This window comes from Myodes glareolus, chromosome 6 (genome assembly GCF_982192425.1).
Source record: "Myodes glareolus chromosome 6, mMyoGla1.1, whole genome shotgun sequence".
Lineage (NCBI taxonomy): Eukaryota > Metazoa > Chordata > Mammalia > Rodentia > Cricetidae > Myodes > Myodes glareolus.
This window is the reverse complement of record NC_142031.1, coordinates 92,020,357-92,033,784: the sequence shown is the minus strand read 5'-3', so window position 1 is coordinate 92,033,784 and position 13,428 is coordinate 92,020,357. Positions and strand designations below refer to the sequence as shown.

The 13,428-nt window shown below is 46.4% G+C and overlaps 1 protein-coding gene across 2 annotated transcripts in view; it reads left to right on the top strand.

Annotated features, from left to right (window-relative positions):
• The window catches only part of Vit (vitrin), a 123,146-nt gene that overhangs the window by 61,554 nt on the left and 48,164 nt on the right, over positions 1–13,428 (top strand). For both annotated transcript variants that reach the window (XM_087907347.1, XM_087907346.1), the window contains 3 exons: positions 274–407; positions 5,807–5,884; positions 13,052–13,237. In XM_087907347.1, coding sequence (XP_087763473.1) covers positions 274–407; positions 5,807–5,884; positions 13,052–13,237 — 398 coding nt within the window. The remainder of the gene's footprint in view (positions 1–273; positions 408–5,806; positions 5,885–13,051; positions 13,238–13,428) is intronic.

Below are 13,428 nucleotides of genomic sequence, written 5' to 3'. Positions count from 1 at the left end.
CAAGACTGAAAATACACAACAAAAGAGCAAGAATAGGAAAGCTAGGGGACAAGAGAATTGTGTCATAAGAGCCAAGAGGGTGAGGACATTTGACCTGGAGACCAGGTGCCGAGGTCAGGGGTAGAAACATCATCTTGGGATTGGGCTGCAAGCTGAAGCAAACTTTCCCTTAACCTTCTGTGTGTGGGGGCAAAGACAGAAACAGGCTGCTGTGCTGTTAACAGGCAGTATTTCTGTACCTTCTTCTGTATAAGTTATTTTTTCTTTTCATAGTGGTGTGCTGGATAATTCAGGAGGCAAAATACTTGTTCGGAAAGTTGCTGGGCAGTCCGGGTACAAAGGAAGCTATGCTCACGGCGTTCAGTCTTTATCGCTGCCCCGATGGAGAGAGTCCTTCATCATCTCAGGTATGGCCCCACCCCGAAGACGGGATACCGGCATCCGAGATGGCACCAGTATGAAACGCAGCCTTTCAGCTGCTTTTTAGTTTTTGCTTAGAGCCTGCCTCATTTCAGAAATATAGAAGATATTCGTTCTAAAAACAAGAATTATGAAATAATTATGTAATCACACTTACATGATAAATCACTGCAAAGTCAAACCTAGAAATAATGCATCAGTTGCTCATCTTAGCTGCATCATAGCTGTCCGCAAATCCAATCCCACTTCACATAAAGTGAATCACATTTATTAACTTCGGTTATTTAAAGAAAAAAAACTGGTCCTTCAGGTGGGCCAAATGAACCCCATATCTAGAACATTCTTCCATGCGTTCTCACGGGAGAGAAAGAGCAAGTCACAGTTTTATTTTAGATTGGTTTGAATTTTTGTTCAATTCATTGCTTCACTATTCAGCTCAACTTTCTAGCATCATGGATGTCTTATAGATAATAAATTCTCTCTCTCTCTCTCTCTCTCTCTCTCTTTCTCTCTCTCTCTCTCTCTCTCTCTCTCTCTCTCTTTCTCTCTCTCTGTCTCTCAAAACTCCTGGAGTGTAGTTTCAACAGTGAAAAGGCAACCAGCTCTCTCCAAGCCATTATGAATGGCTTCTCCTATCTTTGTTATTCCTTCCATCCAGTCTTTTATTTTGAAAATAAACTAATGGCAAACTGAAAGGTAACACAATGACTGCCCATCTTTCTTTCACCCAGATTCCTTAATTGTTAACATTTTTGTTTTGCCTACTTGCATATTTACCATTTAAAGATAACTTTCCTGGAAAATGTTGTGAGTGCCCTTGACATTTTGTCTGTAAGTATGGCTCCGTGTCTCTAGGAGTGTGAACGCTTTCTGAGCAACTACCGCGGTACCACATCTGCAAACGAACCTTGATGCACCACTCTCTGGTGAAGAGTTCTTATTCATGTGCTCAAAATCATCCTCAGAATAATTTATTCCCTTTTTGTGATCTGTAACATGATCAAAGATTAGACCTGGCAGTTAGTTGTCAAATCTCTTGGGTCTCTTTAATTCCCCCACCCACGTCACATCTTGTCATCATGAATAATAAAGACATCTATGGAGTCTAGACCAGTTATTTAGGAGTATGTCCTACAGGATGGACCCAAAATGGGATGAGCCGCTTTATTGTCTTTGTTTTTGTTTTGTTTTGTTTTTTTGTGATTGGATTCAATTTCAATAGACATTCCTAATGATATTGTTTATGTATATGAGTGTTTTGCCTGCATGTATATATGGGTACCCTGTGTGTGCCTGCTGCCCACAGAGGCCAGAAGAGAATATCAGAACTCCTGGAAATGGAGTTACAGATAGTTATGAGCCATTATGTGGGTACTGAGTACCGAACCCAGATCCTCTGCAAGAGCAAGAGCTCTTAATCACTGAGCCATCACGCCAGCCCCAGGATATTTTGAGAAGGACAGGTTATATCATCAAATCTTCTTGGTGTCACAGTGCAATGGCCATATCGAAGACTCATACTGTCGGTTTCTTTCATTGTTACTGATACCAAATTTGATTGCTTGCCTAGTATAATATACTTCTCCAGGGCCACGATGTGTGTAATTAGTTAGCAAGCAGGGTGATACTTCAAGAGCTTGAGGAACTTATTCCCCAGTAATGTTTACTCAGCAGTTTTTACACTCCTTGCCCATCCTGCTTCATAATTAAGACATTAGTCAGTGGTTCTCCAGTATCCCCTCGGGGTACCAAAATCTGCAAGCTGCTCAGGCGCCCTTTGAACAAAGGTCTGTGCATAACCTATGGCCGTCTCTCCCCGTCGCTGTGCCGGCTCCAGATTCCTTCCGTACCTAACAATGCGGTTGCTGTGTACGTAGCTGGTCCACTCTGTTGTTTAGGAAAGGATGACACAATCACCTGCAGCCCAGCACAGCTGCAAATTGTTCCCAAGGATTTTAATTGCAGATGAGTTGAATCACAAATTCAGATGCTATGCAAACAGGGCAGACTGTAGCTGCAGAATTCACGATTTTTCCTAGTTGGGTCATTCCTTCCACATTAGTGTTCCCCTTAAACCCCCTGCCCTGTTGTGTTTAATGTAGACTACGGACCCACTCTTTCTCTTTTAAATAAAATATGTTGTTATCCACCACACCCAACAAACCTTCATTATATTGTTGTGTCTTGCATCCCCTGAGATCGGCCAGGAAAAGCTGCTCGTTCAGGCGCCCTGACACGTTTGATTTGGAGCAGAAGATTAACATCCAATGCTCACCTTACCCTCTCTTTGCACAAAACCCCCACCTCCTTGTTTTCTCTAAGGAAGTTCCATAGGATTTAAACCTAGATTCTAATTCAAAGCTGCCTGGCCTCCAGCAAGATTGGATGTGATGGGATTATTCGAAGGAGAAATTCCCCATGGAAAGAGACGCGTCTCATTGTACCACGGTTCTTCCAGACAAGGTGGTTTTCTGATCCCCATTAGGCATCCCAGGTCCCAGCCCTTATTTCCTCCACCCATCAGAATTGTGACAAAAGAAAAAAAAAAAAAACAAAAAAACAGACATTTTAGGATTCTCCTCCAGTTGGGCAACCCCTGTTTCCCCGAGCCTATTAAGTTATACAGATGAGTCTCATTTCTTTATCAAATCATGGAAGGCCGTCAGCCACAGAGTAAGTTACTAAGAACTCAGGGCAGAGACCAAACGACAGTGTCACTGTCTAGTTGAGAAGAGAGAACTGTAACCTCCACATAGGAATGCACCAAGCAACTCCCGTCTAAGCGAGAGAATTCAGGCTAACAACTCAGCCCGCAGTCCAGGACATTCCTAGAAAGGAGAGGCATTGAGTGTTACGGATTTTTGTGGTGGTTGTTGTTGGCTTTTTGTTTTCACAATAAAATCAGTTTAATAAGTCTATTCCCTATAAATCTCAGCTTCCATCTCCCTCAGTCTCCCTTGTGACATTTAACAGAAAATGACTGTGGCCAAAGATCATAAGCGCGTGTGCTTCCGCAGTGACTAGGAGACCTCTTCCAAAGGGATGTTAGGGTGGTCACTGTCTTGCCATGCTGTCGCTAAGGACACCTTGTGAATCGCAAGTTCACGGCCGATCGTGGCAGAGCCCTCTTCAGAAGGCTCAGGTGTGACCTTTCTCTGGATTTTTATCTTTAATTTTTATAGGTCACTGTGCTTCTTTAATTAATCTGCCTTGGGGCTCTGGGAGCTGTTGGGGAGAGATAGGGCATATGGTTTGGGTCCTCATAATCCTTGGACAGTAACAGCTTAGGCAAGGCCAGTGTAGGTCCGCTAACAACTGCCCTCGGTCGGTCCCTTGATCCACATTTCAGACAGCTGAGCTGATGCCCTCTTGCCTTCTGAACAGAAACACTAAGAACGACCCAGTTTGAGTCATGAGAAGAAGAGTAAGAGGGTAGAGGCCTCTGTCTATCTAGGCCTCTCTATGTGTGAACTCATTGTGGCCCATAGCCAGGAGGCCTTCATGAGGTCTGAAGCAGCCTCAACCAGGGTCTGCTCAGAGCAGGCCCGGACATGGCTGAAGGCTTGGAAATGACCCCTTCTGCTCCCGGGCGGTTTTAATACGATGAAGTAAGAGGCACCTATAAGCCAGATTGTTTGCCTTTGAGTGGAACTTACAGGTAATGTCTGAATAAAGTTTTGCATCTTTGTGAGAATATGCAGCTCCAAACACTTTGGAATTTCATTTTTCAATGCATCCCTGTAACTTTTTAGAGGTTGTGTCATTATTTATATTTTCTCAATAAAAAAATAGAGTCTTGAAGATTAAAGCAGCTAATTAAAAGTAAAAATAAGGGCTGGGGTATGGTTCAGTGGTAGAACACCTACCTCAGCACACGAAGGGCCCTGGGTTTGATCCCCAAAACCATAAAAATAAAAATGATATGAAAAAGTAAAATATAGGGCGAAAATGGAAACTTTTATATTTTAATAAACTTTAAAAAATAAAATAAAATAAAAAAATAAAATAAAATAAATGTAAAATATAAATAGAAAGCCAGTTTTTCTTAGTCTCAGGCACTCTCTGAGACCTCACAGTTCTTGGGTCAATAGGATGCTTGGCACATTCCCGGGCCGTGTTCTGACCTACTTCGCTCCACTCTCCATAATGACACCGCCCCTTACCATTGAGAGATTAATGCTTTCATATAAATATGATAGCAAGTGTCCACCCCGATCTCCCACTGAAGACAATGATAGGTAGCAAGACCCTAAACATTAAGATATTCCTGCACGGGGCTAGAGAAACGAATCAGTGTTTAAGAACCCTCAACGCTCTTGCAAAGAACTGGGATTTGGTTCTCCACACCTGCACTGAAGACCTCATAAATGCCTATGGCTACAGTTCCAGGAGATCCAAAACCTTTTTCAGGCCTCAGCATACACACGTACATGTGTGCGCACACACACATACACAGACACACACACACACACACACACACACACACACACGCACGCACAAATAAAATAAATCTTCAAAGGTATTTCCTCATGTCATAACTACATGAGACACTGCTTATGGCCTGGGACCGTAACAGCTGTGCAGAGACAATTGAACTTGTAAGGGGTCGGGGGGTGGGGAAAACTGTCGGAATTCACTTTCCATTTAATTGTAGAACAGAGCCCACTGTCCGGCATCTCTTGGAAATGAGATGACTACACAGGAAATAGGCTTCGGGGCCATTTCCGTCGTCCCAGACTTGATGACTGCTGACTTCTCTACCAGATCATTGCTGGTCCAGCTCTGATGGCCCAGTGTCTTCCCTTTTCCTGCTTCTATTGTGTCCTTGTTAGACAAGCCTGCTTTTTTTCCTTGTCTTGTACCTGACGTCTCTCCCCAAGTGGCCACCAATGGTTGTTTTCAAGGAGGGCCTATATACAGCTGCTCTCAGGTGTCCGTGATGCCCGGGAAGTCAATGAGTCCCCCAGGGTCTGTGAAAGTGAGAGGCGACCATCCATCCACAGAGGACCAATCCAAGCCCTGAAAGAAGACTGTGTGGGATGTCTCGCATCCACCTCCTGTTACAATTGAACATCCAAAGCCCTGTGGATAAAAACGCGTTAGCTTACATGTCACATCTTCTGGAGCAAAATAAGAAATTGCTAATGTTAGGCAGCTCTGAGTCATGAGGATTTTATGACTTCCATTCTGTTATTAATAAAACAAATACTCCATGGGAAAACAAAATGCCACTTGACTTTCCTTTTGGAATCAACAACTCGGTACAAGGGCGACAGATGCTGCTGAGCTCAAGAGAGACAAATTGGAAAGAGATAATCCATTTATCGGCACAGAAAGATCTAGAAACCAGCCCTAGAAATAAATCTCACTTTCTTTTCTTTTGCAGAGAGTAAAGCCCAAAAGGGTGTAACCTATCCGTCGACTCTTACATACTCGTCATCCAAAACCCCAGCTGGCAAAGCAGGCAAGTGGTCACGTGTTGTTTCATCCACGCTGCCTGAGTGCAAGCACGTGTCATGGTGTGCTTTGGGAGATGGTGTGGGAATTTCCATCTTACCCGATCAAGCCCTGCTGACCCTGGAGATGCTTTCACCAATGCCAGGAACCTGGCACCAAAACCAACGGGACCAGAGAGCTGTGGCTTGGGAGTGAGGGGTTTTGTTATTTTTCACGATTGGAGCCTGTCTCTTTATCTGCGTCACTTTCATTCAGAGTGACTGTCCTGGATGTCATTACTGTTACTTTAGATGATATGACCTTATGCCTAGAAATGTTCCCTGGCAACCGAAAGGGAAGGGGCTGCCTCTGCTTGGCTATAAAGCAAAGGGAAGGAGAGAGAATGATGGGACCCGCTCACTAGCAGCAAGCAAACAAGCAGTGGATCTGCATCAGGACACAGGGCACTCCCGCGGGGCTCACCTGAGCCAGCCTCCAGAGGAGAGGCAGAAACTAAGGAATCTCTTTCCCCGGTTGCTATCCTAAATCAGACCAGTGCCCTCCATGGTGCTGGCGTGGGAGGCGCTTGGACTTCTCACTTAGGCAGGGGCTTTCTCACAGGATCTGACATTCCAGAAAGAAGGCAGGTGGATGGATCTGGCTCATTCTGCTGGTGGAGGTAGGGAGGACATGGCTCTGGAATTTTAAGAGCTAGCATTTCTTGAATATTTGGTGTGCGCAAGGCACTGTGACAAGACCTTTCCCTGGTAGTTTTTAGCCAGTCTGCGTTGCTACCAGTATGCCCTGTTCTTAGCCCTCAATGCACAGTTTGCAGAAAACACAGCTCGGAAAAACAGCTGGGTAGATTTTCATTGACCAACAGCAAGGAATTAGCAAAGTTGGGAATCAAACTCTCAGACAGCCTGGCTCCAAACACCTCTCCCTCGATCACTGTGCTAGATCTTCTCCTGCTAGCCTCCACAGGTACAGACTCCTGGTCTGAGGAGCCTTAGCAGACATATTGGGAGTTGCCTGCCTTACATCTCGTCACCGCCTCTCCTATACCTTCTGTGACCTTTTAATCGCTGAAGCAAGCAAGACACATCTGAGTTGCAAGAACACAGTCGTCCCTGTTCACCACGGTGGGGTGATACCTTAAGGAGGGGATCTGAGATGTGTCCTGTCTTCCTCTGGTGAGGACAAGGGAAGGAGAGTGGCAGGAAGCCCCTGATAGTTTCTGTTTCATCTGGGTCTGCAGCCTCTGCAGTCTGGTGACTTCCAAAGAGGTGAAGTGCGCAGATGGCTGGGTTCTGTTTCATCTAGTCTGCTCTTGTCCGGTCCCGACCCTTTTCCTCCATTCCTAACATACCATTCCAGGAACCAGCAGCTTCTGCGCTCAGAACTCTGGGCTTCTCCATAGACTGCCCTGGGGCCTGAGTTGCTTTGAAGTGAGGTCACCTTCCTTTCCCTTCTCATTTGGTCTGGAGCTGTTGAGGGCCTTTGGCCAGGGATGTGCTAATGGCACAGATAACCTTAGAGATCTCAAGGGTAGAGAGAGTTGCCAGTGCCAAATAATGCCCAGACTGTGCAGTACAAGTGCCAAGACCCTCTCTCCTCATACTCTGTGCTTCCAGCCTCCCAGAATACTCCCCTAGTGTCTCCGCAAAACTCTCCACGGGGTCCAGGGTGTGCATGTGCAGATTCTGCCTCAGAAAGACTGGTAGGACGTGGAAAAGCCGCCTCCACCAGCAGCTTCTTCTTTAGGCTTGGAAAGGCAGCAGGAAGGAAGGAAGGAACTCTCACCTGAAGACCCCTCAGACAGTGTGGCTCCCGGTCTCTCCCTTTTGTTGGTCCTTGCCCTCCCTCACTGCTCAGGCAGACTTGGGTCTAGTGACCACGCAGATTAACCTGGGATGGTCACAGGTGTGAGAAGCTCAGGGACGGATATTTTGTTATAGAAAGGAGTGTTCAGGTCCTTCCGGCTTCAACCCTCAGTCATAACCTGAAAAAGGGTCCCCACACAGCCATCTGGCGACCACAGCTAACAGCCAAGTCCTCTCTCTGAGCCAGAGCCCAGAGTTACAACAGCCTGAGGCGGAGAGCACCCCTATCTTCCCCTGCTTCATATAAAGCTGACCTTAGAAGGGTTTAGCAATTTCCCCAAGGCTGTGATAGTAACTGGTTCCTTAGTGGCTGATGAATTACATCATCCTAAAGAAGGAGACAGTTGTGGGCCGAGAGCTGGAAGAAGGTTCAGGTAAGAGACACTGCCTTGGGGTTTAGGAATCCATTAGAGCTCAAAGCCGCAGGCAACAGAGGTCTGTCCAAAGCTCCCCTTGTCTACACCAGCCACGGGGGCACTGAACTGTCCCCGCTCACCACACGCTTGCCTTTATGCCTTCATGGCAGTTTGAAGTAGAGCATGGGACGTCCCCCTCCTACTTCTATTTAAATCTGTGGAGTACCCAAGAGTCCCGCCGTTAAAGCACGACCATCATGCTTTGCCACATCATTACCACGTCACCTCAAGCTTCTGTGGCATACCAGCAGGTGTTGTTATCTGCCCCTCCTTTCCAGATTGTCCACGCTTCACAGCATCTCAAAGACTTGCATTTCTTCATCTCCCCTTGCCCTCACCACTGAGTGCCTCCTGGGTCAATGACGAGTGTGCCGGTATCAAAGGGATGCTTGGGGTCTCGCTCTGTCTCTTTGAAAGGACATGCCTACATGGAGTGAGTTCTTCCTAATTAAAAAAAAAATCGCAGTGATAACCATGAACGAGTGGCTTCATCGCTACTCTTCCTACGGGGTCAAATTCCTTCAGAAACTGGACAAAGCAGAAAAGAGGTAGATGCAGGGTTAACCATGGCTCAGGTGTCTCGGCACGCTGCATTCGTAAAAGAATGAGTTAATAGGTAAATCGGGTTAGGATGACCCTCCGCCAAGCATAGCCACCATCTTCAGTGGCCAGTTATCTCACCTGAATCCTGGAAGGTATCTGATTTGCCTTGCAGGGCTCACACTGGAGACAGATGTTAGCTGGCAATGTAAAGGCTGCCTCTCCCAGACAGTTAGTTAGCCACCCTAAAGTGGGCAGCTGCCTCCTCCACTTGCTCTGGGCTAAATAAAAACAGGTAAGCGTTGATTTGTAAAAATGCAAAAAAAAGAAAAGAAAAAGAAAAAGAAAAAAAAAACTGGGAAGGCACATTCTTGGTGTCATGGCCAAAGAAGGCTGAGAAAATCTGTTCCTGAGAAAGGCACAGGAACACACTCTCCCGTCTCCCCTTGGCTGTGACTAAGCCCTGCCATGGAAGGGGACCCTACGCTTTATGGCATCACCTCCCAGGCCTCCCCTGACCTCACGACTGTATCCACGCTGTTGTCACCTGTTGTCACTCCTGACAGTAAACTTTGGTGACCAAGGCCAGTCTTCTACTTTGTTCCCTGTTAGTGGGCAAAGAGCGTGAGTTTAGGTTCAACCACGCTTGAGTTCTAACCTTGTCTCTGCCTCCATGTGTCCCTGTAAACCGGAACTCTCCTCTTCACTGGGAATGCTTATGGAAAAATCCTCCAAGGCGCCAACAGCTAGCGATTGACCAGTGGGTCTTAGATCTCCTACCCTGGTGTGCAGCCCTGAAGTTCAGAATGAGTTAGTAGTGAGAAAACCAAAGCTTCCCCCAGCACTCAGACCTGTAGGCATTTTGACTTCTGTCCTTGTCATGGCCCCCAAGGTACACCGCTGTCCCCTGCAGAGGGGAAGCATAAGGTAGTATGAAATGTCAGCTCCTACCATTCATTGGATCTTACATGTGCCAAGCACAGTGTGGGTGACTTCTATACTTCACTCAAATTATGGCAGGAGCCCTGCCAAGTAGGCATGACAGGCCCCACTCATAAAGGACAGGTTTGGATAGCTTCAGAAGCAAAGCTGGCCACAGTGGGGCTAGGAGCCCAATCTGGCCCAGGCTGCAGTTCTTATAGCAAAGTTCCATCTGAGATCTGGTGAACCAGCCTCTCGGGGAGCAGTTCCTGGTGGCGGCATCTGTAACTCTCCCTCGCTCTGGGGCTCTGTCTGCAGCTGTGGAGAAGGTGGTCATACCTAAATCAGCAATGTACTGAGCGCCCGAGGCGTGTCTGTGAGAACCTCTGAAAGGAGACTACACTTCCATCCATCTGACAACACTGTCACTGAAACTGGCTGGGTGTCATGTCCAGTTGTTCAAAATGAACCCAGAGTGTAATATTCAGTAAGGACCTGGGAGAAGTTAGGGCTGGAAGAGTGGCATCCTCTTCCTCCATGGTAAAGATGGTTCTAAGCTGCGACAGGGAACAAGCAAACGCAGTTCATATAGGACTAGAGTACCTTTTTATTATTATTATTATTATTATTACTCTTGGGTAAATTGATTAAGTGTTTGAAAGCTGCTGGGTCCTGCCAAGTAACCCACTGACTGCCTTCATGTTGTTTAATCTCTAGCTCTCTTGAAAAGGAATATTCACAAACGGAGATAGCTGGGGTAACCGGGATCCTAGGATCTGGCCAACAGGAAGGGATCCTTGTGATTTTCAAGCTATAATAAGCCTATGATGGGAAGATGTTCTAGAGAAAGCTTTATTTGCTGCATTATGGCTGAATTAATTTATTTGAGAGTAAAAATACATTTGCTGCCTGATTATTTATATGTGTCACTGGACCTTGATCCTGTTCATTGAAATCAGAAGCAGTTCTACTCAGTGCCCCGCCCCCCAGATGAAGCAAAGCAATCATGGGCCCACACTCCCTCAAGAGGCATCAAAGCCTTCTAGCAAAACCTTGAGGCAGAGGGTCCCTCTTAAGAAATTAAACACTTCTCTAGGACTTATTATGAATGGCTGTCTTTTAAAATAAAGAAAATTTCATACATCGGGCAGGTTTGGCTTTGCCCACGGATGGCGCAGATGCCGGTAGAAACCCGGCAGCCATTCATGGCTCTTTAACAATTGTCTGGCCTGGTCTTCTGACTGATTTAAAGATGGCTAACTGTTGGCAAACAGCGGGGTTAATGAAAAGGAGAACTCTGCCACCTGCCCACGAGAGCCGATGGGATGGCTGGATCAAACCCCGGTGCTGGACTTGGTTTTCGTCTGGTCCGCCCTCCCAAATTAGTGGTGTGATTGACTCCGGAAGGTGACAGTGTCAGGATGTGTAAGGGAACAGGTGCCAGTGTGGAGCAGTGTGTCTGAACACCCAGCAAATGTTGGTCTGCCAGGCCTGTAGCTCTAACACCGTTCTCCTAGGATGCCGTACGTGCGCAGTGCTCTACCATATCAAAGAGCAAGTTGGGAAGAGGAAGAGGCATCTTTTAACCTCAAGTGTTACCCCCTTGGCCTGCTTTTCCAGGTGCCTAAATGCATCAACCCTAATCACAGTGAATACTAGAGCCAGGGTTCTATGGTGGGCTGAAAAGCTCCCTTCAAAAAGATACTAAATATCCCAAGCGTGCCCTTACATGGAGAGGAGCACTTTTTGCCAGTATGGTTAAGGGTCTTGACACTGGATATTTATCATGGATTATCTGTGTGGGCCCGAAATACAACCACAAACATCTCTACAGAAAGAAAGCAGAGGAAAATTGCGTCACACCCTGAGAAAAGGAGGTTATATGAAGACAGGGCAGAGAAACCAAACAAGGATGCTAACTTTAGAGACAGCCACAGACCAATCCAGATGAACTTGACTGATGTAAGAAACACATTCAACCCTCGGGCTTCCTTGAGGAAGCTCAGTGCTGCTGGTCCCTTAACTCTGACTCGGTAGTCCTTGTTTTGGAATCCTGGCCTCTAGAAGCATAAGAAAAGGAATCTCTGCTGCTTTAAGCCACCAAGTTTAGGGTAATGTATGACGGCAACACCAGAACACAAGATTCCCAGTTAGAGAATTAATACTCCAATGGGTGCTCAGTAGCCAATGGCAACAGACCTAGAGCTGAGGGGCCACAAACGGGACTGGGTGAGGTGAGGGGGAGGCGGTGAGGTGGGGGCTGTTAGGTCTCTCTACAGCCCTGGCCCAAGGTTCCCAAGATAGTCCCCAACTTGTGTGGAGTAGCCTCCTTTCCCTAAACTTTCGTTGATATTCTGAGCAATTGGAGCTTTAACAAACTTAGACTTGCTTTGCAAGAAGCAATTGGAACCTTGCATCAGCTCTCCACACTCCTGGAAATGAATTTCCACTCGGGCTTGAGAGATGGCTCAGTGGCTAAAGGCACTGGTGCTTTTGCAGAGGACTGGGGTTCAATTCCCAGCAACCCATGTAGGGCAACTCACTACTACCTATAACTCTAGCTCAAAGGGATCTGACTCCCTCTGGTGACCTTCACTGACACCACGCGCAAATGCATAAGCCCACACATAGACACACACATAAATACATTACTAAGCATAAAAACAGAGTCTTAAAGGAATAACCTCCGCTCATACTCATGCATGCAACTCAAATTAAACTCAGTGAAAGAAATACAGAACATTAAGTAGGAGGGACCTTGTTGGGAAGAAAGGGGTTTGGGGTGATGGGAGACGGGAAGTGGAAATGTCCAAAAGTCAAATACCCAAAAGTCAGTATATACACATAAAAAATTGTCAAAGGATAAGAACATGTGAAGCAATCAAAACCGTCACATGATCCCTTCTATCTACTTAGCTCCACTATCCCAGTTATTGGTAAGACGTCTGGGGCCAAGTGGAGTCAGCTGACTGGTTGTGAACCACCTTAAACCAAAATGTGTTCTCGAAGGAGTGAGCCATAATGGAGGCCCTGGAAGTGCCATGTATCCATGAGCCAATTACAATTGAGATGGCAAAGCCATAGAAAGGGAAGAAGGGAGAAAGAGAAATGGAGGTTAGAAAGAAGAAAGAACCAAGACAAACCACTCCTTGCGATGCCTGGCAAAGTAGTTTAGCAACTAATCATGTTCTGCCTTCCCTGTGTTGCTATGGCTTCGAACTGTCACTCAAGTGTGCTGTTTAATCCTTGGTTGCTTGTTGGCTTATTGCTCTGAAAATGTTCTAGATCCCACCTTCCACTATAACTAGTATGGGTCTCTCCTAAAAGCCAGTGGTGTTCAGTAAACATTTATTTGACTTCTGGTCCTAAATCCTACAGGCTTCTAAACCCTACAGGCTATTTTGTAGGTACCAATGCAATTCTGTTTTCTTACAGGTGAGGCCACAAAAGCCTATGAGAACCCGTCTATTACAGGGACAACCACACAGCCCTTCACCCTGATACAGACTCTAGCTATCCCAGTAGCTGAGGCTGTCTACAGAGCCACATCAAAGCCATTCACAGCATCTGTAACCAACAGCCCCAGACCCCAACCCGTGGGCCACAGGAGCCAGGAGATGGGTGAGTAGGAGGGTTATGGATTGTTGTGTGCTACAAGGGCAGGCAGTATATCCTGAGTGGAGCAACTTGGTTGGAACCTGGTGTACAGTCACCAGCCCTCATCTTTTCAGCTAGTGATTAGGTAGCCAGTGAGACCACCGCAGGCGTGGGATGCAGACTTTATCTTTAATGCTTAAAACGCAACTACCGTT